This window comes from Nyctibius grandis, chromosome 3 (assembly GCF_013368605.1).
Source record: "Nyctibius grandis isolate bNycGra1 chromosome 3, bNycGra1.pri, whole genome shotgun sequence".
Taxonomy (NCBI): Eukaryota; Metazoa; Chordata; class Aves; order Nyctibiiformes; family Nyctibiidae; genus Nyctibius; species Nyctibius grandis.
In genome coordinates, this window is record NC_090660.1 from 74,007,576 (window position 1) to 74,035,530 (window position 27,955).

Below are 27,955 nucleotides of genomic sequence, written 5' to 3' on the forward strand. Positions count from 1 at the left end.
CTCCTCGCCACTCGCGGAGCGCTTTATTGCTGGCGAGGCGCGATTGGCTGCCGGCGCTGCCCCGCCCCCTGGCTGCCGCGCCGCTGTGCACGCCGGGAGTTGCAGTTCGGAGAGGGCCGCAGGACCGCCGTGGGGAGGGAGCGGCGGGGGAAGCGCAGCCCCTTAGCGCCAGTTTTGGGGGGTTTTTAAAATAATTTCTTTTTCTACAGATGGTCACCACCAGAACTTGAATTTATTGCTCAAGTCAAGTGCACTGTAAAACAATATCGTGCCTGGAGAAGTGAAGGCTCCGGGGAGACCTTATAGCAGCCTTCCAGTACCTGAAGGGGGCCTACAGGAAAGCTGGAGAGGGGCTTTTGACAAGGGCAAGTAGTGACAGGACGAGGGGGAATGGTTTTAAACTGAGAGAAGGGAGATTTAGATTAGATATTAGGAAGACAATCTTTACAGTGAGGGTGGTGAGACACTGGAACAGGCTGCCCCCTCCCTGGCAGTGTTCAAGGCCAGGTTGGATGAGGCTTTGAGCAACCTGGTCTAGTGGAGAGGTGTCCCTGCCTGTGGCAGGGAGTTGAAACTAGATGATCTTTAAGGCCCCTTCCAACCCAAACCATTCTATGATTCTATGATAAACACACCTGATCCTGCAGGGAGGCACAGTACCAAGCCCCACTTTGAAGCACAGAGCAGGCCTCACCCCCTGAGACCCGGGCAATTACACTTATTTTAATGCAACATCTCGATCCTGTTTGAAGGTCTGGCTTCCTTCCCGCCCCCCCCGCCAAGCTGCAAAGGTTTTCCATCTTCAAGTTCCTCTGCTCCGCTCATCACAGTTGAGCCTCTTGAGTTTTGAAACCTTTTAAGTTTCCAGTAAAGCTTTTAAAATTGGAACTCCCTCACACCCAGGCTCAACGCGGGGAAACCTTTTTCCGAGTTTCCCCATGCCCCGGCAGCCCTCCCCGGGCCCCCCCATTTCGAGGCACGCCGCTGTCGCTCCCGTAGAAACACCTCTCGCCCCGTACCCGCGGCAGCATCGCTGTCCTTGCCTGCACGGTTTAATGGGACGCAGCCGCCCCCGCCACCACCCACAAAGCAACCGGCGGTGCCGCAGCCGACACCCGCAGCCCAGCGCGCCGTCAGCCAGCGGCAGCCGCCCGGCAGCACCGCCAGTTACTGCTGCGGGTCCGGAACACCCTTCCCCCTCCCCCGGCCAGGCACCGAGCGCTTCCGATACTAGCAACCTCCGCACCCCGGAGGAGCCTGCTCCAGGCAGGCCTCCTGCCGCTCCCCCCCGCGCTGAGGGGCCCCGCAGGTATGTTCCGCGCCACAGCCATGCCCCGTCCGCCGCCGCGCAATCGCTGACTGCTCTGCCGGGGCCCCGTCTTATTGGAGGGGATCCGTCACGTGACCCGGCCGTGACCGGTTGTGGGGGGAGAGGGGCGGGGCGGTTTCACCCGTCCCCTCCGGGCCCGGTGGTTGCCGGGTAGGTCGCGGCGCCGCAGCCTTGTGGAGGGCATTCGAGGTCCCGCCTCTCGCGTGCGCGGCTACTATTGGTCGGAGCGGCGCCGGGGCGGCCGCGGATTGGCTGCCGGCGGGGGGGTCGCGAGCCGCGGTGGAAGAAGCGGGTGAGAGAGCGGGGTCGCGCGGACGGCGGTTGAGGCGAGAGCGGCGGGGCGCGTGGCGGCGCCTTGCCCCAGGCGGCCCGCGGGCCTCCCCTTCCTCCTGGGCAGCCCCTCTCATCGCGCCTGGTCCTGGGTGAGGAGCGGTGCGTGAGGGGGAGCGCGACCCGGGCCCGGAGGCTGCTGTGCTTAGCACGCCTCTCCTCGCGGGCCGCTGCCGCTGTGCCCGGCTCAGCCGGGGCCCCCTCAGACCGGGAGCCCTGTATGGGTGTGTGGGGCGGGGACGGGGGGTGTTGAGAGGGTATTCTCCTGTGGGGTCTGCCCTCAGGAACTCGGGTGTCGGCGCCGAGGGGAGCTGGGGGTGCTGCTCGGCTGGAAGCGGGTGTAGGCCGCTCAGGGCAGCCCCGCTCATGGCTGCTGTCCTCGGGCAGGGCGGCGGGATGGAGCCGCCGCCTCCCGCTGTGAGCGTGGCAGCGCCGAGGGCCGATCTAGGGCAGGGCAGGTGCCGGGCAGTGAAGGCCTTGCGAAGGCGCCGTGCTTGCGGCGCCTTTCCGGAGGAGCAGAGCAGCATGGAAACGGCTCGGGGTGGTGGGGTCGAAGCTGTCGTTAGTGCAGGCGAGCTGACTGAAACTGAAACCCTCTTACGTTGCTGTGAGGGGAGTCACGGAAATAAAAGATAATCTGGGGAAGTTTCAGGGAAGGTTTTTTAGGAGGCTTTAAGCTATAGAGGTAGCATATAGAGGGAAAAGGAGCCTAGTCTTAAGGGGTCTGGTGCTTATTTTCCTTTTCTGTAAGTTTATGATGCTTACTTTGTATCCTTTAGTGATACTGCTGCTGTGCTGAGGTTCTTCTGCAATTGTCATAAGTAACTTGCTAGACGCTTGTTTTTATTTTGTTTAACAAGCTGTCGAAACTCCAAACACTGGGTGTGAGTAGAGTTTGAATGTTGGCGTCAACCATAGTGTATTGATCTCTGTCCAATAGCGTCAGCAAGACTTCATTAATATTTACGTGCTGTCCTCAGACAGGCGTAGTCCTCGGTAGCGCTTGTGAAGATAAGACTTAGAAAGAGTAAATGAAAAGGAAATAATTCAGTTTTCCGATACCCATTGCTTTTTACCTAGGTGGTAAGGAAAAAAAGAAGGGAGTTGAGTTTTCTGCACATCGGCTCTAAAAGTTCACATTAACTTGCCGAATCAAAATAATTTTCTTCATAGAGGTCACTAGTTGAAATATGATTGCTGCATGTAGGAACTCAGTGTTGTTACAAAGAGAGATTTTTGGGGAAAAACATAGGACATTTTAAATGCTTTTTCAGACAAATACACCCTTTTGCTAATGAAATTTGCATGTTCTTGTTTCTCAAAGACGTGGCAGAATGACTGGCATTCACAGCAATGACTAGGGAGGTCTGTATGTGTGGCAGGAAAGTGTAGGTATATGGTTATGACTGTGTAGTATAATACTGTGTGGTTTGGAGATGTTGAAGGATTTCATTTACCTCTACACGGTATCATATTATACCGTGTAGATATAAACTCTGCTGAGCAAAGGCTTTTGATTAAACGAGTGTTTAAAGATGGAACTTTTTTGTTCTCCATCCTTAATTGGCAAGATAAGGTAACATGGGTAAGGTGTGATGAATATGATTTTGCACGTTGAGGTATATATGACTAGGCTATATTTTTAAGAAAGCTTTAACAACTTCTGTTGCAAGTATGTATTATTTTCAATTCTTGCTTTAGATTTCATGCTGATACTAGCTTAGATAAGCCCTTGATTGTCTCTGTAGTATTCACTGACTTTTATTTCTCTTGGCATATCCTTCCAAACAAGTGTTTCTGAAAGCAATAGGGCACTTCATTATTTGTGACTTCCAAGCCAGAAAACAGACCTCTGTAGTTGGCTGTCTGATCTCTGCCAAATACTTACATTACTTATAATCGGTCTGTGTTGATTTGGGAGAGGATCTAGTCCTTTATCAGAATATTCTTCCTGCCTGCCTGGCTTGCTGTTGCTCTGATAATTTTTTGTTGGCTCCATGTTTCTTTATTACTTCTTTAATATGTTTCCTTATGGATATAATTTAATGAGATGAGCTTGGGTCATGTGTCAGTCTTAAAGACCATGAAGATATGTGACCTAGTTCCCTGCTAAAATAAGGAGGAACCTACTCTTTTTGTGTGTGATTTTTGGTGTGGTTGGTATTCCTTTGAAACCATGCTTCTGTGAAAATTTTTTACTTCTTTATGTTATGCATACCCTTTCAATTTAGAGACAAGACATTTCATTTTCAGATTTCATGCATTTGTTTATTCTTTGTGAAGGCTGATCTGCTGTCTCAAGCCCATTAAGCCATTCTCTTTTATTTTTGTGCGGAGCTTACGTGAACGAGAGAAACTTCCTTCAGTAAGAAAAATATGAATATTGTATTTCTTTTTAAGAGCAAGAACTCATAATTTGAAAGGGACTTGGACAAATATAACATTGGGAAAGACACACAGAAGAATTTCAATTTGAAAGCAGCTGCATCTGTTTTTTCCTTCTTTTTGTCTCTCATGGGTAGGACTCACTAGAAAGCCTGGCAAAGGGCTCCATTTCATATTTACTGAGTAGTGTGCCTTATGTGTACAGCCTCCAGAGCCTTTATATTTATTTCCTGACCATTTTGTAATTTATAAGTGGTATTACCTCTCAGCTTTGTAGGCTGGTACTTTATATGACAGTGTTGAGTGAAACCTGCAAAAGTGGTTGGGAAGAGTGGGGGCAAAAGAGAGTTCAAGGAGGCTAAGGTGAGAACCCTGACACTCAGAAATGTAGACCTCCTCATTTCTGAACCAGGGAATTCCTGCATATTTCCATATCAGAAGGAAGGTTCTTCAGCATTGCTAATTTCTGTGTAAGTAGAGTTTTATAAATGAAGAACCCATGAAATTCCAACCACCACCTGCATTATGCAGTGAAATGTAATTCTTAGTGTTATTACTCTTACAACCTCTTTTGGGAGTCTTGCCTATGGCTACTGCTAATCATAATAGTTTTGCTTAAGCACAGCAGAAGGACCATGTGTTACAGCAATATTACCATCACTCAGGGCATTTTATTGTAGTAATTAAGTTGTGGAAGCTGTAGGGGAATTAAACTACTATTATTTTTAGTTTAGGTAACGTAAAGAAGATAGAGGATGGATAAAGCAAGTATCTATATTTTAAACAGGTATTGTTCTAGGTTAATAAAAGCAATAAACATTTAACCCCTGCTTCTGAAATTGGCATGTGTACACAGCATGAGAGAAAAATTTGGTAATGTTTTCTTTCTTGCTGTCCAGCAGTTTCATTTGGAATGAACACTTTCTGTTCTTGGCACATAAAATAATTGTGAAATAACTTGAGATTTATGAAGAAACGTATAGTGCAATATAGTCTGGAAGAAATGAGTATCAAGTTTGTCTGGAAAACTTAATAGATCTCATAAAAATATCAAGCTGATATAAGCATTTTCATTTTAGATCTCCTTTTAGGTAACAAATTAGCTGGAGGCTGTTAAAACATGGTGGTTTTCCTTAGTGCCAGGAACTGAGGAAACTAATCCCGGAACTGGTTGGTACTCTGCATTCTTGCAGATTGACCTCTGTCACTTTCTTCTGCAAAAGCAGGTAACTTGTCATTGACAAGAGCAAGGAGTTGATGATCCCAGTCTTAGGTACTTGAAGTATTTAGGCTACAGAAGAAACAAATATTTATAATGTGAACTATAAATAATAATTTTATTGAAGTAGTTGTTTTGTTGAATTAATGCTTTTTTTGTGTTTGGTCATCAAAGTCTTAGAACCTGGAATTATAAAAGGTCACCTAAATGTTTCAGGGCAGGATGAGTATTTCGGACTATTCCCGATGCTTTGTGTCATGATGCTCCTTTTATTCCTGGGTCTTTTGGATGTCATTGAACAAGTTTCTAAAAGTAATCACTAATATTTCACAAATTGCTTTGGCTAATTTCTGAGCTGTTCAAGGTTAATTTCACTAGACACTGTTGGCCTGGATGCTTATAACTTTTCAGAGTTGTCTATCCCATTCTGACATCTGTCTCTGTCTTTTCTACCATCTTCAAGGGAAAACACAGAATATACTGACTCTATATCTATCACTCATTGCTTGCTTTCCTCTCCTGTTACATTGTGTCTCTCTCTCTTGTCTCCTGCTTACGCCTAATACATATGTAGGATTTTTTTATGCCTGTAAGCTGGAACACAATTTATACCGTAGTCTTTTTTAATTTACTACTTCATATTTGTACTATTCTGTCATCCTAATATTATGCTACTTTTTTCTGTATCTGCTTTTGGGCCTTTAATTGGTTATCTTGACAGTTTTTATGTCATTCCTTTATTTCTTTGCCTCTCAGTTTCTTGAGTTCATGGAAACTTTCTAGACCTGCTCTGATTTCCTCAGAGGAAGTTGTAACACTCCCTTTTCACTTCTGTGCAAATTGTCTCTGTTATTGAAGACTCAGTCCTCTCCGCTGATCAGAAACAGGATAATACCTTTTCTTCACTTCCTGAAACAACACATGACTCTGACTACATCTTGGGATTTTTAAAGTAATGACCTGGCTATCTGTTGAAAGAGCAACGTATCAGGATGCAGTCATCCCTTTATAGTCCTATCACTTGCCTTTACCAGCCAGCCCTGTCCTCGAAATTGCTTAGCAATACAGTCTCTACCTTTTTTTCTCTTTTGTCGGAATGTCCGGACACAGCTTCTGTTTTTCTTCTCTTTGATTTCCACACTACATGTTCAACAAGTCTGAACTTTGGAATGAGGCAGAATGCATCACATGTATCACACTTTTGGAGCAGGTTACCCCTTTTAAAGGAGCATTCCTGTCTCTTTTATGTCACTGAATGTCTACAGTGCCAGATATGATGCCAAATCTAATATGGGGCATGCAGAAAGACTTGTATTCTTCCTGTTTTAAAAACACAGCAGATGCAATGTGATCAAAGATCCATACAGTCCAGTAGCTTGTCTGAGGGAAGAGTAACAGATGCCTAAAGGAAGAATAGATCAAGTAGACGGTAATGCTTCCCTAACAGACTTTTCCAGCTTTCCATAAATAAGTCCATGACTTATGTACGACTGTAGCTTATATTCATGGCTGTTTGATAGGTAGCCCATTATTCTTCCCTATTGTTTTTCTTATAACAATTGCAGTTTCCATTCTAATCTCATGGTGATTAGTTCACTTTTTTTTTTAATAATTTTTTTATTCTTATATTTTCATTAGTCCTCCTTTAGCTGATCTATTAGTAGTTTCTTCCTATTTTATTCAGAAATAAAAGAAAATCCTGTTGGGAAATGTCTTTTACTTTCTCTGGTGATGAGAAACTAATACCAACTTTTTTTTTTTTTTTTTAAGCCTGTCTAAAAAAAGATAACTGTAGAGTTGCACTGTTCCTGCCAAGTTTCCACAAGAAGCAGGTTATCACCAAGGAACTATAAACTGTTGAAAAAAAAACCATTTGTACTGGAAACAGTGATGGTTTAACTGTAACGTTTGTGGGCGCTTCCAAACAGCACAGCTTTTCCATGTCCTGACTTTCAAACTTGCCAAGTACCAGTACCTTACTGCTATGTTGCTTTAGTCATCACTGTATATATCTAGTGGCTTCAGCAACACTGTTATTTGTGCTACAAATAATGTTGTCCAGAGTGGTTCAACAGAGCGTTGTTTCTAGCCTGATACACAAGACAAAAAAGTAAACCTAAATCAATGGCTTCCGTTTTGGTTTTGGTGGCTTCTCAGTGGCATCCAAGTTATGCGTGGTGTAGAATGCAGTTTAAGAAAAGCTACTCTATTTTCACTAGAGGAGCAATAAAAACATCTTGATTTAAGTGAATGGTAGTACGTATAAATAGATGCAATTTGAAATCTGTCCAACTTTATAAATTTCTTGAATATTTTCAGGTCCCACATCTACGCTATTTCCTGTCATTTTCTTGCATTAGTCATTTTCCCATGTTTCCTTTCTCTCCTCAGTTGTGGGAAAAAGGAGGAAACAACAAAGCTGTCAGAGAATGTGAATGAAGAGAGGTGATCAGCTTTCTATAGTTTGTTCCTGCATAGAAATGAATTTTAGATAGGAGTATGGCCCTTTAACCTTAGTGCTAGTCCGCAGCTGCAGCCATTCCCTAGCGTTCGGTGCTCGCTTTTAGTAGTTGAACACCATCATCTGTCCAAGCTAAGTGAGCAATCATTTCCCCAGCTTTTTAATCATTAACTTTGCAACAGCTTTAATTTCTTAAAAATGACACTACTAAAAATCTTTGTCACCTATATTAAGTAAATGCCTTCTGAATGCCTATACATTGCAGTACTAGAAATTGTTGTCACCTAACATCTTGTTTTCATAACTGTTTCTAAAGCTTGTTTTTTTTAGGAATGGATGTAGCAGTTTACTTCTGTGTGTGTTCCACAACATGCATCTAAAATTCTTATGTTTGTCGTTTCAGAAGTACTATGGAACCTCTGCAGCCCTGTGGGTTTGGAAGGCTTAAATCCAAGTTTGGAAAGGATTTTCCCATTCCAAATGATTTGCTGGCTTAAGCGCTTAATTAGGATGGCTTTTGAACAAGTTGGATTAAACATGGAATCAGTAAGTGTTTCAAACTTGCTTCATGTTTCCACAAAATCAGGTATAGAAAGCACTTCATATATTTTAGTTTGTGCTTATCTATTCCAGCAGAACACTTTTAAGTATACTCAATACTTGTATGATTCTGCATTGCTGAAAAAGTATGGTTTGCTACTTAGACACTGAAGTATTGAGTAATATGTGTGTTTAAAATACCATGCAGTTCCTTCTAGCTCTAATAACAAACTGTTTACATTGTAGACACTGCTTTTCATGCTGGACTTCTATGTGTGTTTTGAAGCTGAAGGAAATTTTTCAACTGATTTTTAACAGTTATATTAGTTCTTAAATAATCTTATTTCTTTGCTCTTATCTTGGAGATATGAAAAGCCCTGTGAAACTGTGATGATGATAATTGTGCTATATTTACCTCTCCTGAAAACGTTACAGTACATGAGAGTAACATGGCTGTGTTCTTCACTGGGGAAACAGAGGAATGTGCACACATAGCTCTCCTCTTGGAGGAAAGTGTATACATAGAGTTTTCTTTGAATGCAGAGAGAGAGAGATCTGCTACACATCAACTGCTTTGTCACTGGGACCTTTAGGAAGCTATTTTGAGTAGAAGTATTGGTACTCAATCAAAAGGGGTTACTCAGTGCAGTAATCCCTGTAAGTTGTCGAAATATTTTGATGTTTTAACAATGGGAAAATCCTTTACAGCTATGTTCTGTACTTAGAAGGGCAGTTCTTACTCTGGATTATTTTGGGAGAACCTTTTATCAATCTTGGGAATTTACGGAGAGCAAAATGTTTTCACATTGTAAATTAAAATTACCAATAAGAATCTGTATTTTAGGATTTTATTTGAACTTGGATCTGAGATTTCATGCAGTGTAACTTTGAAAATTCAAAGTATGAGGATATGCTGGACTACCATGAGTAGTGGTCCAGCTGTGGTCATTGTCAGCAACATCTTTCAGCCTAAATGGCGGGGGGACATGACAAGTTTTTGATCTGTTTCCCTCCATTCTCTACTTGTATCAAGCTTGTGATAAAGCAGTTACATTTCCAAATGTCAGCTGTTCTGGACAACAGCAAAACACTGATGCAATAAGAGGGTATGACTAAGTAATATTTTGCAGACTTGCTCTGCCAGTGCTTCAAGTCAACAAGAAGTTGTGTGAACTTGGGTAGAGAAGTGCTGAGACTTATTAGCTCAGCTGAGCAGTGTGCTGACTTTATTTGCATACCTTGTGGCACAGCTTCCATGCAGTTTTCTGAAAATATTCTCCAGGCATATCTTGAATTACCAAAACCGAGTCATTAAAAGTTCTGGTGCACCAAACCACTGTTGTTGAGCAACTCCAAGGGCATTTGGGGACCAAATATTTTTGAGGATCTGGGTGCTGGTCAACATCTTGTCTGTGGTCTGAGCAATCTCTAAACAAGTTTTGCCACTTATTTAAAACGCATTATGTTTGTGTTGATAATGCAGCATGTAGTCTAGGTTCTTTTGCCGTTGTGGAAGTACTTCTGTAATTAATTAAGCCTTCCCTTGACTAGAATTATTTTTTCCGATGCAGCATTGCTTTGAGGCTATCGCCACCAGTTCTGCTTCTAACATCAAAATCTGTTGTGAATAGTGAGGCCGTATTATTGCAGTACTGTTTGTCAGTGACTTTTTCTTGAAGGCTCCCGTTCTACATACTATTTGCTTAGACACGTAGACAAACAGTGATGTGATAGTCACGAATGTGAGGTCTTTGTTTGAGGCATCCAAAATAAAGGATCAATAGAGTACTCTGCATTGAAAAAATTTGCGTTCAAACTTAGCAGCATATTAAGCAAGAGAACGTATGTTTCATAGAATGGAAAAATGGGTCTGAGTGGATCAATGGCAAAGTTGCGTCTCTGATGTGAGGATCTAGCGTAGCATATGTGCAGTGCACATTTATTTTGTCAAAATTTATACATTCCAATAAAGCCAGAGGAAGGAAAGATACTTGTTTAGAAATAAGCAAAATGTTTGTGTGGTTTCTGAGACAATATAATCTAGTGATAAATACCATGGAGCACAAGTTCTTCTTTTTAATAGAAACTTCAGAATCTAAGGGTAGTGATCTTTGCTTAGTATATCAAAATGTTATTCCCCTGCGTGTTGTGAAACTCCCACATATGCTTACACTCATCACACAGGCAATATTGCCATGCCAGATGAGGGTTGTTTCAGTATTAATAGCCTGGGTTCTATCTAAGTTTTCTTTGTTGGGCAACCTTCTAACAGGATGTTGAGTTTGCTTGAAGCTATGAGCCTTTAAAAACTGAGATCTGAGGAGTAAATTCATATCTACAAGTATAAGTAAACACTGGCCAAATTTTTTAAATTACGATACAGTGTTGTAATTTTTTACTAACAACGTTCTCTGTGTTAGAGTCTTCCCATTATTCTTTTTCTTCTTTGCATTGTTTTTGTTGCCTTTCCCTGTGCTGAAATCTTTCCTACTTCCCTTTGGGGTTTTTTTTTTGCTTCTGTTCTGGCTCATTTTGTAGTATTCTTCTAGGATTAAAGTCTCATTTTATTTCACACAACTGTGGTAAATTGTAGAGCAAACATTCCCGTCAGTAAGTACAACAAAAGAAAGCAAATTCAATCCCTGTTGAAGCAACGTAGAAGAAATCTGAATTGCAGTAGAAACAGCCAGGTGTGTTGAGGTGCTGTGTGCAATTTTATGGTGAATGTATTTTTTTTTAAGACAAAGTTTCATTCTCATATATTTATTTTCTGCCTTTTCCTTTTCTTTGCCCTTTAATTTCACAGTTACATTTTCATGCTTATGTTTTTATTAAGACTGGTAGACATTGTTCCTGTGTTAAAAGAGCTCTTAATTAAAAAAGAAAAAATATATTTTGTGAGATGTAGAATTACATAACTTTATGGATTTTTCATGATTGGGTGGCTTTTCTTGAAACCTCTTAAAAAGAGGTGTCTGACCCAATGCACGTTCTTTATTGTCTTGAAAATGGACAAATTATGCTTTTGAAGATGCTTCCGACTCTTGTATCTTAAAAACTTAAACTTGAAACTTAAACAGCCATAGCTATATTGTTAACAACAAAACCAAATTGTGTGCCATTTCGGTTGTACAGTGTAAGGAGTTCACTGATACAAATTTCAGTGTATTTATATTATATTCTATTCTAGCATGAAAGGAATAATTTTAAATATATTTAGCACAAGCATTGTGTGGAAGGATAAGGGAAACCGATTCCAATATGATATAAAAATCAGTTACCTAACAGCTGGTTTCTTTTTCCTTCCCACCTAGGTGCTTTGGTCAAGCAAGCCTTATGGTTCATCTCGAAGTATTGTAAGAAAAATTGGTACTAACCTCTCTCTTATACAGTGTCCAAGAGTTCAGTTTCAGGTAGGTGTTCTCAACAGTTTAGAATACGTGTTTCACTATACTGATAAAGGGATTTGCTCTTGCATCAAAAGATTTTAAGCAAATATGCAGTTCATTTAAATAAATGACGAGAGGGTTTGTAAAAGCAGAACGTGATAAAACCAGGCACATAGGAGAATTAGTTTACTTCAGTTCTTCCCACTTCAGTTCTGATTTTTTCCAAATACAGATTCTTCAGCTTCTGTACTGCCTAAAACCTAAAAGCATGTTGCTGTTACACACATGATGAAACTTGAAACAGTTTTTTTTCCCCTAAGGAAACTGGAAATTCTAAAATGAGCCAATACAGTATTAAAAAGTTATTCTTGGAAAATAATATATTCATGAAAGAGAAAAATGTTTGAAACTTATTTTTGTAAACAGTACTTGTAAGCTAGGCTTAAGAGGCGTGTAAAGATGAACAGTTACTTAAAAATATTTGGGAAAATAAACAGCTTATCAGAAAGTAAAACATTAGTAACAAGATAACATGAGTACCCTGTTTGCTTTTGTTTTAAATACAAGGCTAGCACTGGACAGGTGAAAGGGAAACTTCAGTTCTGTGCAGCTTTCTGACTTGTTTGCTTTTAACTTCAACTTCGTGTAGTGGGAGGGTAAAGAGTGAGGGTAAAAGCTTAAGGAGGAGAAAACCCTCGCTTTTTATAACAAGTGTTTCAGGAACAGATGGGAAAATGGAAGCTGTTACACATAGTCTCTTCAACTCCGTGTGTGTTGGGGATAGGGGGTGGGTATGAAATTGGAGAAATTTAGTGTTTGAAACTCAAGCTGAGAGAGGAATGTTTCTTGGGTCAAGGAAGGGTGGGGAGCATACAGATGAATGGTGGGAATCGTTACCTGCACTGAGACAAGGCAATTCCCACACAGCTAAATTTTTCACTGTTTAAATTAGTTTCTTTATCCTATATGAAATGTATGAACAATATTTAGACTTGAAATTATAGCAGCAAAATCAGGTAGTTCAGATTACCATAGAAGGCTTTTTGGTGTGATAGTAAAAGCCATGCCAACGTTTTGTCTCTCTTAAATAATTACATTGAGAAATGAGGGGGGCAACCATCTCCCACTACTAGTGGTTTGGTGAAACTTAAAAAATAAATATATCCATTGTGGGAGTGGGGATTTGTGCAGGTGAGAAAGACAACAAAATGACATGCTGGATTTAAACTTTTGGATATATAATTAATAGTAGTTGTGCCAGCAATAAGGCTCCGAGTGCCTCAGATTTGAAAGGAAATGAAGTCTTCCTATAATGTATTTGATTTTCTGTACTGTAAAGGCCATACAAGGGAAGATGATGCTTATTTGCAGATAGTTAGCCAAATACTGCCTTCTCTTAATATGGTGCATAAAAGAAGACATTTCTGTTTCATGTACTTGCAAAGAGCTGTAAGATACATCTGGAGAATCTGTTCCTGAATATTTTTAGTGTTGAAATAAAAATATATATATGTCTTCATCTGAATTCTGTGTTAGAATAAATAAAATATTTGCCTTTTTTCCTCTTAAAGAGACAGTCAGCTTTGCTTAGATTTTATGCACACTAAGTATAAACATTCATGTTCTATTAGGCGAAAGGAAAAGATCCTAAAAATAGATGCGCAGTTGTCAGAGTTGATTGAATAGAAATATGAATTTCAAGATTTGAGCCTTGAAACGCATTGAACTTTATGTGGTTTATACAGGCTTTAAACTATTTTAATATATAAACTGCTGAACATGTAAAAGTGTGATGCTAACATCTGTTTTTTATGTCTCTATCTCAGCGTTCAGATTCTATAGTGAAGTTCAATACTGGTCTCAATCGTTTTTATGCTGTTGCAACTGACGCTTTCCTATAGCTGTCTTTTCCTCTTTCTTTCTTGCCAGCTTTAGCTATATTATGAAAGGACGATGCGCTGAACCTTGCTGTAAGTCACTTTGTTTAAAAACCAAAGCTAACCTTACTTGCCTCATCTGAGGGTGCATGTATATCATCAGTGTTTGTAACTTCATCTGAGAGCAACAAACTTTCCACAGGTCTTCATTTTCCTTATGATAAACGGATAAGAGATACTGAAAAAATATCTCTGTTATGTTCATTCTTCTCTTCTAGCATGCTTTTTGCAGCTAGTGTGAAAAACGAGTCGTAGCCTAACATTTTGATTTTTGAGGTCTACTGACTGTTGTAGTATCTGTCTATGGTTCTTGCCATAGTCACCATTTAAATTAATTGCTAAATGCTGCTTACGTATTCAGTAAGCGGTGGCAGAGCTTACCTTATATACTCTATATGGCATGAACAAATGACAATGGTTCATATAGTTCTTTTGTATGTCATATTTTTTAGGTTTATCTGTAGTCTTTAGGAGAAAATAATGTTAAACTTACCAATATAGCCTAGGTAGATTCAACCAAACCTACAATACTGTCTCTCAAGATAGTATCCTTAAGCTAGAGCATCTTTGTTCTAGTCCCATGCTTCTCCTGTTTGTCTGACAGAAACCTGATAACTCAGTAGAGGTCTCCTAAGGAATTGGTGTTCACATAGCAAACATCAGAGTTTACTGGGCTAATTTGAAAAATCATAGCAAGTTTGTCTTACTTGAAGAAGTATTTCCAAATGTCTAATACCTAACTGTATTAGCAATTTGAAATTAGAGTTTTTATTCTATCCTCAAACGTATAAAAATAGTTGTTTTGCTTTTCACTTCCTGGAGCAAACGAAAAGTAGGGGTCCTGCTTTAACATCTGCCTAAGCAGCGTTTCCGTAGTGTTATCACGTTCGCCTAACGCGCGAAAGGTCCCCGGTTCGAAACCGGGCGGAAACACTGGTGGGGCTGACTCTTTGGGAGTTGGACCCGATTCTTATGGGTCCCCTTCAGCTTGATATTTTCTATGATTCTATGACATCAGCCAAAACAGTACAGTGTGTGTTGTCTTTTCTTCAGAAATTCATGGAGAAATGGGTCTGAGACCCGCAGGCGTGCATGTGTGTGTGCACAGCATACATGCACACTAAAACACGTAAAAAAAACTGTGAAGGAAGGAGCAGGGGAAGCAACTACACAGTATCCAAAGAAAGAAAAGCAGGCTACTTTCACTGTTTCATTCAGTTCCTGCCATCCAGTAGAACTGAGCCTCTGTTTTTAGCTCTGTTCTCCATTTCAGGTGCTGGCAGAGCAGTTGTCAAAGTTTTCTTCAGCTAAGGCTGGCTGGAGGAATAGGGTAATCAAAGAGTTGTTTAAGCATCGTTCTATGGACACGCGAAATCTTTAAGAGCTAGATGTTGGCTTTTAACCTTTAAATTAAAGTAAAAATCTTGCATTAACTTGAAATTCAAAATCCACTGCTGTGGAAGGCCTTGCTGTTTTTAGGGATAGAGAAAAGAAACATCTGTATATGGGGTAACAAGCAGATTCTGTTTACATACAAATACGAATAAAAAAGTAAGAAACCTGCATCACTATATAACAGAAGGCTTGCTGCTAAATGTTAGATTAGAAGTTATTTATCTCACAATGCAGGAAACCTGGCAGTGGTAAATGCATTCCTTACTGTTGATTTATAAAATTATTTTTGATGCAAGTATGTGTAGTGCCTTTATTTAAATGTGCCTTCAGTTTTTCCATGGTAATAGTTCCTCATGTGGCCATTACCATCAGGAAAATCTGTGTCACCTGCAAGAAGTGGCTAATGTACTATGGATTTTTTAAATTGCCATTAACATTAATACAGATGCTGAGATCATGAAAATTTCTTTTTATTTTAAAAAAGCCAAGGAAACCTGAAACAATGAAAATCTTAACATGCAATATAGTGTTCTCTAGACTGTTCTAAAGAGAGGCAGAGTGTGATGGTATTAGGCACAACTGTTAATGTGATAAACATATTACCATCTGTGCTGATGCTACCTGGAAAAAACCCTGTTGTTTCCAAAACATCTGATGGTGCCAATACACACTCCTGGGAGCTGTGATAAAGGCTCACATACAAGTAGCGAGAGTGTGAGGTGAAGATGACTAATCTTGGTTTCCAAAGCTGTTTGTAACAACTCCTGGGGAAAAAACAAGCCCAAACCCACAAGTTCTGTCTTCCTGGGACTTCTGTATGAAAGGCTACAACTGAAATATCTGTGGATGTTCTTCAGAAATGGTTTCACCCAATCTAACCTGCAGTCCTACTGTGATAGGTCTGCTACAAATTCAGGTTAATGTTAACATTTTGTAGTTGCTACTATGTAATAGTTTCCTCTTACAGAGGTGAGTTGCCTTGAAAATTGACCTAAATGCTAACAGGCTGCATCAAAGCTGTCTTCACAAACTATTACATACTACCACCATCTTTGTCAGTATTACTAGCTTCTTGGCCACTACCAGCAGCAGGCAGCACTTAAACAGCTGCAATGGCTCATGTGCAAATTTGGCCTGTGGATTGTTATTGTTGGCCTCTTCTCCCGGGCAACTAGCGATAGGACAAGAGGGCACAGCCTCAAGTTTCACCAGGGGAGGTTCAGGTTGGACATCAGGAAGAATTTCTTTACCGAAAGGGTTATTAGACATTGGAATGGGCTGCCCAGGGAGGTGGTGGAGTCACCATCTCTGGATGTGTTTAAGAAAAGACTGGACATGGCACTTAGTGCCATGGTCTAGTTGACAGGGTGGTGTAGGGGCGGCAGTTGGACTCGATGATCCCTGAGATCTCTTCCAACCTGGTTGATTCTGTGATTCTGTTATGTAATGCAAGCAAAAGAGATGGTATAGTTGCATTGGAGATAAGTAACTCAAGGTGACTGACTGAGCAGAAGAAATTACTGAAAGATGTTTCAGTAGCTTTTATCTGCTAAGATACTGAGACGAGGCTGCTCTAGTGACTGAGTACGCATGCCCTAGTCTAACCCAGGGAAGCAGACAGTATTTCAAAGTAGATTTGAAACCATTTTGTATATTTGTGGCTCTGGAGCATGTATTGATGGTCCAAGCAATTTTTCAAATCTCTATTCAGGTCGCTTAACTGTAAATCTAAGAAAGGTTCCAGTCTCTGGAGCCTTGCTCACCTTTGGCTTCGAACAGCTATAAAGCTAATGGCAGAACCATGCTGGAAAATCACAGAATCACAGAATGTTAGGGATTGGAAGGGACCTCGAAAGATCATCTAGTCCAATCCCCCTGCTGGAGCAGGATTCCCTAGATCGTATCACTCAGGAACGCATCCAGGTGGGTTTTGAATGTCTCCAGAGGAGACTCCACAACCTCTCTGGGCAGCCTGTTCCAGTGTTCAGTTACCCTCACTGTAAAGAAGTTTTTCCTCATATTTATGTGGAACCTCCTGTGTTCCAGCTTGCACCCATTGCCCCTTGTCCTGTCAGTGGATGTCACTGAGAAGACCCTGGCTCCATCCTCATGACACTTGCCCTTTACATATTTATAAACATTAATGAGGTCACCCCTCAGTCTCCTCTTCTCTAAGCTAAAAAGACCCAACTCCCTCAGCCTCTCGTCATAAGGGAGATGTTCCACTCCCTTAATCATGTTCCACTCCCTTAATCATCTTCGTGGCTCTGTGCTGGACTCTCTCTAACAGTTCCCTGTCCTTCTTGAACTGAGGGGCCCAGAACTGGACACAATATTCCAGATGCGTCAGTTTGTTTGGTATGCTGTAAATGAGATCGTTAGCAAATAGTGTATTCTGTTATGATTGCATCCTACCTCTCACTCAAAGTCTTTGTGATTACTGAACTAGTAGAAATGGCTGCTTTTTTTTTTTTTCCCCCCCCCTGTGTAATGTACACACCCTTATTCTCTCTTGTACAGAAATTCTGGAAGTTGTAGGAGAAGGGCAACACACTTCAACAGAATTTCACTTTCAATACTAAATCAGAGCAAAAGACTTAAGAAGTACTAGTAGCCTTAATGATTTTTTTTTTAACTACTAGTCATGAATATAATTTTAAAACATATTAACATATTATTTCAGTTAATAGAACAAACTACTTGAGAATGTTGATGTTTGTTGGTCTTTAAGATAAAAATTTGCATTGGATTTTTAGTGTTCAATAGTGTCATGTGATAGTATGTGTAGTTAGCCATCAGCCTTAAAACCTAAAATAGTTTCTGTAAAGTGTTCAGCAAACTAGATTGAATAGCTTGTGAAGTCTGTGAAAGTGTTCTGGACCAAGTCCAGGACAGAAACAAGTGTGCTAAGTCTACAGATGTGTTTTGTGCATGTATGTGTTAATAGTTACATGTAGCCTCACTGAAAGTATTGGGTAAAATAACTGACATGGCTGGGAATAGTGACTCTAAAACCTTCAATCTTGTCTTTAAAATTTAGCTTACTTCTCATGCCACAGAAGGAAACCATCCTAATCAACTTAGAGAAGATGCGGTGGCCTCCTTTGCAGATGTGGGACGGGTTGCTCAAGAAGAAGGTGAAGTGTCCACAAGGCTCAGGTATGCTCCTCAAATCTTCTCTTTGAGCTTCTGAATTGAGAGGAAGAAACCTAGCTTCTCTCCAATGAGAATCTACTGTGCATTGCAAGTAATGGAGAGGACTTGAATGCTGGGAGAAGAGAGAGCGAAGACTGATAGAAAAGGTAGGGTCTGGAAAAGAAGTAGTTAGAGGTTAGACTAACAGAATTATGAATGAAAGACTGGTTTGAGAACATGCAGGAGATTGGCTTTATACAAGGAAGGCTGTGGTTTTTATTTACTTATTTATTGCAAAGAGTTGCATGTGACAGCTTCAGGCAACCTTGTCCCCACAAAAATGTCTGCTGTAGTATGGCACAATGGCTAACACCGATTCTCCAGTTCTCCTGAGATTTTCATTAGTGTGGGGTGGTGTACTGTACAGCTTCCTAATTAGCAGCAATGGTCATTCTGACAATCCAAGAACTGGCACGTTGTTTATTCACCTTTCTGGTTAAGGCTCTGCAGTCTGCTAGAGACAATTAAAAAATTATGGTTTATATTTGTCTTTAATCTTCATAATGAAAACTGGCAGGGAAGCATGTGAGCACCTGTGTCCACAATGATGGGATAGGTACTGTTGTGTTGGACCAAGAGTACTACATAGCACAGTAGCTGCAGGTTGGCTGAAGTGATGAAGTTCTCTATTCCAACCTACCTAAATTACTGCTCAGACTAGCCAGAAAACAGAGGTACAGTTCTGTAGCGCAGAGGAAGTTTTTCTTCTAAACAAACTAACCTTCCAGAGAAAGGCACAGATTTTTGGCTTCAGAGATTACTGGAGGATACTGTTCTTAATTTGCAAGCACAAAATAGGTTAGTAATGACCTAGATGCCCTCCAACATGACTTGCCACAGTGAAGCTTTGCATAACAAACATGCTGGCACTGCCACATTAATTTCACAAACTCAGAGAGGAGTCACAGAAATCAACGCTTGTTTGGGAAACACTTTTGTAAAGTGTATTTGATGCGAAGGAAATCAACTGGCCGATACTACTTTTGCTTGCACAGAAACATTTTGTTAAAGGATTGAACTGTAAAGCTGTTATGTTTAATGGAGGCAACAGAGAGAATAGCTCTTTGTTGCTTCAGAGAACCCGTTACGAAAGATGTAGGACTTGCGTATTTGCTGAGACGTCTGCATGTGAAGGGGGGAAGGGAGACAGATGGATGTGGGATGGGACTAAAATAATCCTGCAGATACATAGTGACCTTAAGGCAAACAGCTTATAATGGAGCATGGGAAGTGAATTACTTAGCAAATACGAGTATTTCAATGTGCACAGTTTATTACGTCTATGCACAGTATTATGTAGTGGAACTAGTATGCATTAGGTGTTTTCCAGGCATTTGAAATTCTCTGTTTTGACAAGATCACATAGGTGTTACTGTTAAATATATATTCACTGTATGATTCAGTAAACAGTCTTGCAGACATAATTTTCCTGTGAATGCAGTTTTATAGAGGAAGCAACTAAATGACAAATCATTTTTCCGCTATCCTGAGTCAGAGCAGTAGTGACAATTCAGGCATAATATTTTTCCACAGCATTAGATTCCAATCAAGACATTTGCTTAAAACGCTGTTACTGCTCTGAGCTGAAAATCCCCTTTGTTGTTTAGCTATTCTGCTCTCTTAAAGAGTTTCTAGAAGGCAGGTTTTAAAGAGTGAAGTGACCACTGTCTCCTTCCACCTTACTTATTTAGGGAGAGCAGGGAGATGGCTGCTGTAGGAAGCATCCTGTTCTCTTCTCAGCTTTAGTTGCTCTCTATTGCTACCTAGATAACAGCCCGTAAGTTTTAACATCCTTGATGATATTCAGTTCTGCTTGATCGAAAAAATTCTGCAAGTTGTGCTGATTTTTTCCGTCAGTGTCGTGGAAGACTCAAATGTGTATCTAATTCTGGATTGAGGTGGTCAGAGAGCACAGGGCTTGTTCTAGCCTTAAGTCTTGGCTCTTGCTTTAAGTCCAGCACAACCGCAGATGTGTATCCACAGTAGCTTGACCCATGCATCCAGGGCAGTGGGGCTCTTAAGCTGTATTAGTCTGGAGCCATTCTACACATTTTGAAAAGTCATATCACTAGCCACTGTTCTTACATGTTTTAATAAATAGTGGAATCCTGACCTGCCTGAGAAGTTTTGGGATTGAAGTTAAGGAGTATTGAGGATTAAGTATGTGGTCATATTTTGCAGTTATAATGTTTATGACAATCTATTGTCATCAATCTTTATAAATTCTACTTGAGGTAAACTGTTTAAAAATGTTGGTGTCTTCACTGAATCTAACCTTTTGTAAATGCTTATTTGACTGCAAATGCTCAGTAATGCCTCAGTATTTGACATAGCTTGAGCTTTGGTGGGTAATGAAGGCAACAAGAGTTGCATATTCTTGCTCTAGAGAGAAAGAAGAGGGGAGCTTATGGACTTTCAATAACTGTATGAAGTTTTCTTCTCTATAGTTTTTATTTGTTGTTAGAAAACTAGATATAAGACCCTTTCCCATTTACATATAAGCAGCCTCTGTGCCACTAAGCTCTTTCACGTACTCCGTACTTCTTTCACTGCTAAAATGGAGAACTGTCCCTTCAGAAGTCCAAAAAGTACAAAAATGTGCTGTGGAACTAAGAAACCCTTCCTTCTTGAAGGAATCAACTACAAGTGACTATTTGCAGGCTGTGGGGGGAAAGTGGTAGCATTTGGGGAAAAAAAAAAAAGAAGATTTAAATCTTAATTCCAACAAAAAATACAATAGGCGTGAGGCAGAGAAATAGATTGGGGTGAGGGGGAATGTATTTCTTTTTCCTCCTGAAATCAAGGATTCCACAAAAAGCTGGCTAGGGGAAGAGAAGAAATACAGCTCGTGATGCAAACAGAAAGGATGTGAAGCTCTTGTTTACATTAATGTCTTGGTGGAAGTGATTTGTGTAAAGCCAATTTTAAAGTCAGGTCTTCAGCTTGTATTCCTGGTGTGTACGTAACAGTGCTTTAGTTATTATCTCTAACAAAGGAAAAAGGAATCTGTGATATTTTTGTTACAGGTCAGAAGTTTGGTCAAAAACAGCCCAGCCTCTTTCAGGTGAACTACATCATTCTGGAAAGTCCCCATACAGACAGATGTCCTTACAAAACCCGCTGGAAGAAGAATCAGTGTCCAGGAGCACAGTGACCGCAAATGAAGAAGCTCTGCAGAAGATCAGTGCTCTAGAAAATGAACTGGCCACTTTAAGAGCACAAATAGCCAAAATTGTAATCTTGCAAGAACAACAGAACCTGGCAGCAGGTATTAAATTTGCTGTACTCTTAGCACAAATTAGTTAATGAATTTGTCCCTTTTATAATTAATAATGTGCTAATTCATTTCTGTAAGATATTACAACACTAAACACTTCTCCATATTGTTTTGGTTAGTTTGTTAAACAGACATAGCATACTAACTAAGGGATAGACAATAGGTCTTGAAGATAAGAGACCTGCCAGATTTTCTGTGTTTTCTAGTATTTCAGAAGTCTCCATGTTTGTGTGAAAGTCTGCCAGAATTCTGAATCTGTGGATGAGTAAAGAAGTATTAAACAGCTTTCAGAGCAAAGCTCATGATAAACACGATGGCTTAAACCAAACTAAAAGAATGTAACTTAATTACTAACATTTAAGTCTTTCAATCCAGTAATGAAATAGGCTCTTTGGCATCATGAGGTAATCATACAAGATATTAATTATGCTTTTGGAATATGTAATATACATCTCAAGTTTATGAAGTAAATAACAGAAAGGGAGATTAATTGTTTACTGGAATCATCTCTGGGATCAGACACATTGTCCAGATGGAACCAAAAGTGGTGCACTGTTTCTGGTAGTAAACAGAATAATTCTTCTTTTCCTGAGTTTCTTTCTTCTCTTTCCCTCACCTCTGACAGCCTTCCAGTTCTAAGTCTGCTATCTCCAAAGATTAGCGGGAGATGGCCCTTGTCAACTGGAGATGACAGCCATTCAGTTATCACTCTTTCCTAAGGTCACTTAGCAAATACAGTTTTGCCTATGTTTATGTATAAAATCATATTGTGATTCTTCAGATGTTGTTTAGTTTTTGTCTCTGAACTGATAGCAGTTACTTTATTTTTCCTTAACTGTTCATATTCAAAACTATGAAATAGTTCTAAGGATCACATGGTTTCACTCTTGAATTGTAATTATTGGGGGGGGGTTGTGTGAAATAACTAATAACTTATTTTTCATCGTTTTCACTTTACCTCTATATTTATTAGGAAAATTAAATTTTTATTTGATTTGCTTATCTTTGCCTCCCTCTTCTGGTAGATTATGGTAATGACACGGGGTGTATGCCTATCTGTACAGAGAGTGGACTCCTCTCTATTATCGATATGCATATCGTTACAGACTTTATACTCCAAGCTTCAAAACTCTGGTTTGATCTGGTTTTGCTGATTTCTTTAAAGGTGGATTTGAGCAGAGGTTTCTTGATTTATTTGTCAAGTTATTACTGCTATTATATTTATAATACCAATTTTTACCTGAAGAGTACAAGGAACTTGAATCAAGATTATCATGAGTCTGTATCTTCAGACAGATGATTAGCTGGCCTAAAAACCTCAGAGAGCTGGAGTAAGCTTCAATGTAAACACTATTTGAGCTCTGAAATTTACATTTAAAAATCTTGTATGGTAATTTCTTATTTGTGATGATAAGTTGGAAGAAACACTGCTCACGTGGCAGATTCTCTGTGACTTGCAGCTCAGTACCTGCTTCTCAGAAGAAAGTGAAATAATGGTAGCATGATGGTAAACTGATGTGGAATGCATGTTTTATTTGTAGTTGGGTCAAGTCCAGTTGCTTCAGCTGATGTCCCTGTTGCACCTCCACCACCACCACCTCCTCCTCCTCCGCCACCACTCCCTCCCCCAGGTCTACAACAGAGTATGTCTGCAATTGAGCTCATTAAAGAAAGGAAAAACAAAAAAACGAACTCTGGACAGAATCTGACAGAAAATGGGCCAAAGAAGTCTGAAATACCAAACATGCTAGAAATCCTCAAAGACATGAACAGTGTGAAACTACGCTCAGTGAAAAGGTAATAAATATAAATAAATATCAATGTCTTAACATTTGCATTAATTATTTGTTTTTATGTTATGTCTCAGAACTATTTCAAGGTGAGACAGACACTGATGTAACATCTAACAGAATGCAAAAGCATTCACAGCTTCTAAAGCTTTGTTTTGGACTATGTTAATGCTTCTCATTTTCTTTTCTAGATCATCAGAAGGTACAAAATCTAAAGTGCCTGACCCTACAGATCCTGCAGCATTAATAGCAGAAGCACTCAAAAAGAAATTCGCTTATCGATACCGAAATGATAGCCAAAGTGAAACAGAGAGAGTGATTCCAAAGACTGAAGCAAAGACAAAGACTGAAGTAGTGCTGGTGAGTATTGTGGTTCTGAACACACGCTTGGACAAAATGATACTTGTGAAAGCCAGTATGTGTCTTTCTGCCAACATACGCAAATCCCTACGAGTTAGCATCCCTGTCCACAAAACCCTATGAAGTACTGCTGATAAGCCAGGATTTGTGGCAATCATATGTTTTTAGTATCAAATCTTAAGACTGTGTATTCTTTTGGCCTTAGGTTTAAAAAGCCCTGTTATAGTTTTCTTATTTTCTTAAACACAAATCTTTTCTGTTGCCACGAGCATGTGATATTCTGAAATTTCAGTTCCTAAGGGCTCATACCAGAAACAAATCTGAACTGAGTTTGCCTGCTGTTACCAACCTTAACCATTCAGATAGTACATGTGAAATTCTGAAGCAAGATCCTGAAACATGTCAGCCAGTTCTAGGAATGCAGAAAGCAAATTGTTCAGAATGCCTGCTCATCTTGGTATAGAGAGTTTCTTCTAATGATTGGAAATGCAGAGTAAATAAAAGCAGTTTCTTTATAGCGTAAGAATGTTAAAATGAAGGTATATTTAAAATTCACATCATGGTACAAGTTAAGGGCTTCTAGTTTATTTCAGATAGATTGATTTGAAATTGAAGTAAGGGGGTTTTAAGCCCTGAATGTTCAAGATGCAAGTTTCTAGCAATATACACTTAAAAAACAGGCCAGTATAGATCAGTTTTGTTAGCAAGCAATCCTTAAAGCCTTGTGCTAAAGAAGCAGAGAGGAAGAGTAAAGAGTTATTTTTCCCTTCCTGCATTTGGAAAAATGCACATAGACCTCCAAAAGCTGGCTGCACTTTGAATTAAGTTCTGAGGAAAGTAAGACTCCCAAGCCACAAATCTCAGCACTTCTGAGTACTTCAGCTTATCAACGTTGACTTACTTGCCTTCTGGTTTAGGTCTTTAAGGTGTATTCCTGTAATGTTCAGGCTGTTCTTCATAACTGAAAGGTTATATATTCCCCAAGAATCAAATCATTTTTTCCCAGCATCTCTGGGGCTTTAAGGAAGAGAACATGAGTTGGCAATGTCTTATGCACACATCGGTTTTTCATGACTTTTTCAAATTTTGAAATTTACAGTCCATCTTTTGAGATTAAGGATCAAGTAGTCCTCAAAAGCAAAGAAAACTGAAGGTTTTAATTTGTTAAATGATAGAATGTTGATCCATAATGAGCTAATAAACATCTGTCATCAGTTACTTACTAATACGTAACTTCTTTGCTAGATCAGTCCTCATATGATATCCTTGTATGATAGTTTTTTTAAAAGGACTTGCACAAAAACACAGGATAGAGTAAGAACAGAAATACTGTTAAATGCCACTAGAGCAAGTGGTTGTCAGCTTCTAAAGATAAGTCCATCTATCTAATTTTGCTGTGCTAGAGTGAACTGTCTCTAGTCAGAGCTGCTCTAGCAGATGTTTAGCTGCTTCATCTGAGTGATTTCAGCTGATTGCTGACACAAGTTTCCCTTCACTTTGTGGCCTTAAAGGGGGTGAAATCCACATGCAGAGAAGCAGGTTGATAAAGGAAATTGACCAAGTTCTAGTTTTTTACTGAGAACTTGCATGTAAGAGCTGGACTAGGTTTCTGTTGAAAGCAATCTGAACATGTTTCTGGTTTCCTTCTCAGTTTGGACCGCACATGCTGAAGTCTACAGGAAAAATGAAGACTTTAATTGAAAAATCTTAAATGTATGAAAATCACTACACAAAAGACTCTTAAGCTGTTTTGTCTGAAATCTTTTACGTTGCAAATAGCACTAGTACTGAGTGGTCTCTTACAACACGGGGAAAACCTAATGTGAAATGCAGAATTGAGGCACTAAGCATGTTTGTGTATGATTTATCAAGGGGAATAAATTTGACCATTATACTCAGGTATTAATTTTGTATTCAAACCTGGCTTTCTACTCAGACTTATGTGGTGGTTTTAGTTTACTAACACTAAGTTATATATGCAATGTTCTTTGTGCATAACTGACCACCTTAAAAATTTATGTACATGTTAATAACGATAGTGATACACCCTTAAGTTACTATCAGTTATTGGAGCTGTAACTAGAACTTGCACTACAGTGTTTAGTTACTGAATTTTTCATGTCAAAGTCTTTCTTTTAAACTTAATTTTAGCAAATTTTTAGCCCAAAGAAAACCTGAAAGCATTCTGCTTCCTACTGAAAGCGAAAACTTAAATCTGCTGCAGAAGTCACTTGGTATGAGACATTTTAAGTAGTAGCACATTTTTATGCAGGGATTTGTTTGTTTGTTTGTTTCAAATGAGCTTGACAGGGGTAAGAGAGCAAAACCTACTTGTATCATCCTGTGGCCAACATAAAGAGCACATGACAAGTGAGTAAATCATGCTATGGGAGCCTCTGTGAATAGGTAGTCCAGTGAATTTGAAATAACCAGTAGATAGCAGCAGAGTAAAATAATTAATGTCAGAGTATGTGTTAACTAGCGTAGAAGTGATGTAGATAAGAAAAAAAGTACAAAGTACTGGGGGGTGCAAGTTGCCAAAAGTATATTGCTCATCTCAGCTGCACTAAGAGATGCTCAGGGACACCTTTTTATCCCCAGCTGTCTTGGGTCCCTGGATGGGTTTCTGGCAGCTGGGGACTGCACAAGCCCTCATGGTCCTATTTGCAGGGAAGAGAGACAGTATCAGCTGTTGCACATAACCTGTTTTCCAGGGGAAGCCATTTTGGGGTCATCCCATAGCAGCTATTTGGTGCCAGACCTGTACAGAGCTGGTTCATTAACCAACCACCTGAGGTCATGCCTCCAGCCACAGCTGTAGAAAGGGCTCAAGCTAAAAATAAAATTCAGGTTGAAAAAAAGCTCTTTAGGAACCAGAGCTACAACTTAGCCACACACTTAAATGAAGCCAAGGTTTGCTCTGGCCATAAATGAGCATAGCAAATACCGAGTCTGGGTATTGCAGTGTGCAAAGTTGATCTGGCTGCTGGAACAAGTGCCTCTTAGAGCTTCTGTTTTCTAGGAAAAGAAAAAAGCAGCACTGCTTAAATACAGTTGAATGGCTCTGAGTAGGTTACTGAAGATGACTGAAGCTTTGCTGCTTATAACTGGAATGTAGATTGTACAATCGAGGAGGATGTTTTCTGGTGTGAAACTTCAACTTGTGTTAATATGTACACAGTGTAACTTCCTTCCAAAATGCCCTGCCGTCAGTCTTACTGTTAGGACATTAAATCTCCGTGTTCTTTTAAATGCCTTTAAAACACCTTTAATTTTGGTTTCAAGTTTTGTATTTAATGCTCTATTGCCACTATATAAAAATAAAAGGAGTTAAAATAAATAGTGCGTGTGATTTGTGGTACTCCGCCAATGATAGCAACCAGATAGCAGCCACAATAAAGTACAGTTTACGTTCTATTATAGTGACTATAGATCTCTCTCTTTCAGGACTGGACTACTTACCTTGCTGTGCAGCAGGAGTAACTGTAGAATTAGTCATAGAACAGCACAGAGTTGTTAATTCAGTTACACTCAGATTAAAAAACAAAACAAAACAAAAAATATCAGGAAACAGTGAGAAATTTATGCCTCGCCACAAACCCAAGAGGAAGGTACTCATTTAATGGTCTCTCCATCTCCTGGTATGCTGGGTTCCCCTGACAGCCCCCAGGTGTGGCACAACCATCCCCCTCCCAAAGGGCCACAGCTTCATAATAGCTGGCCCAGAAAACCCCTGCTGAAGGCCTCGTCTTCTTTCAGAGACAAAACCTCTGTTGAAAGTGTTTCAATTTACATTATTTTAAATGTCAGCGTTTAAATGAAGTAACTCAGTCCAATAAATCATCAACTTGTAAAATTTGGGATATCACTTGACCTATTAAATTAGGCTAAAACGTGGAGAAAAAACCCACATTAAACATTTACAGTTTGCACTGCTGATGTGAGGTGCAGTATCCAGCACCCCAGAAATACAAAAATGCGTGGCAAACCTTACTAGTGATACAAAATTATGGTAAAAGAAATGTCATCTGCACAAGAAAATAAAATCACAAAGCTGCCATCAAATAATTTATTTCATACTTTTCTGTACCTTAATTTGTATCTTTCTACTTGAAAACTTTTACATACACAATGCCACTGCCCACAGTAAAACAAAACATCCTCAAACTCAGGACATTCATGCACACTGGGCAGAGACCTTGGACGCCAACCTATGGCCTGTTTGTCTCTGACTGTGTGTGTCAGCCAACAGTGGGGCCCAGCGGGAGTAGATCTGCAGATCACAACATGGACGGTGGGGACCCGGCCTCCACCCCGTAACACATTTCTGGCCTCACATGGGCTGAC

At 40.0% G+C, this 27,955-nt stretch overlaps 2 protein-coding genes across 6 annotated transcripts in view; one reads left to right on the top strand and one right to left on the bottom strand.

Moving 5' to 3' along the window:
- ARMC1 (armadillo repeat containing 1) overlaps positions 1-27,955 on the bottom strand; it is a 141,715-nt gene that overhangs the window by 31,673 nt on the left and 82,087 nt on the right. The window lies entirely within an intron of this gene.
- On the top strand, positions 1,545-26,948 carry MTFR1 (mitochondrial fission regulator 1). 5 transcript variants are annotated; one of them, XM_068396258.1, is made up of 9 exons: positions 1,595-1,762; positions 7,656-7,709; positions 8,129-8,271; positions 11,580-11,678; positions 18,027-18,145; positions 21,208-21,449; positions 23,000-23,255; positions 23,440-23,608; positions 25,260-26,948. In XM_068396258.1, exons 2-9 carry the CDS (start codon positions 7,700-7,702, stop codon positions 25,317-25,319), a joined length of 1,098 nt encoding a protein of 365 aa, XP_068252359.1. In that variant the 5' UTR covers positions 1,595-1,762; positions 7,656-7,699; the 3' UTR covers positions 25,320-26,948. The 5 variants fall into 5 exon arrangements, with proteins under 5 accessions (XP_068252363.1, XP_068252359.1, XP_068252358.1 ...); XM_068396257.1 differs by having other exon boundaries at positions 1,595-1,752; XM_068396262.1 differs by lacking the exon at positions 7,656-7,709 and having other exon boundaries at positions 1,545-1,622.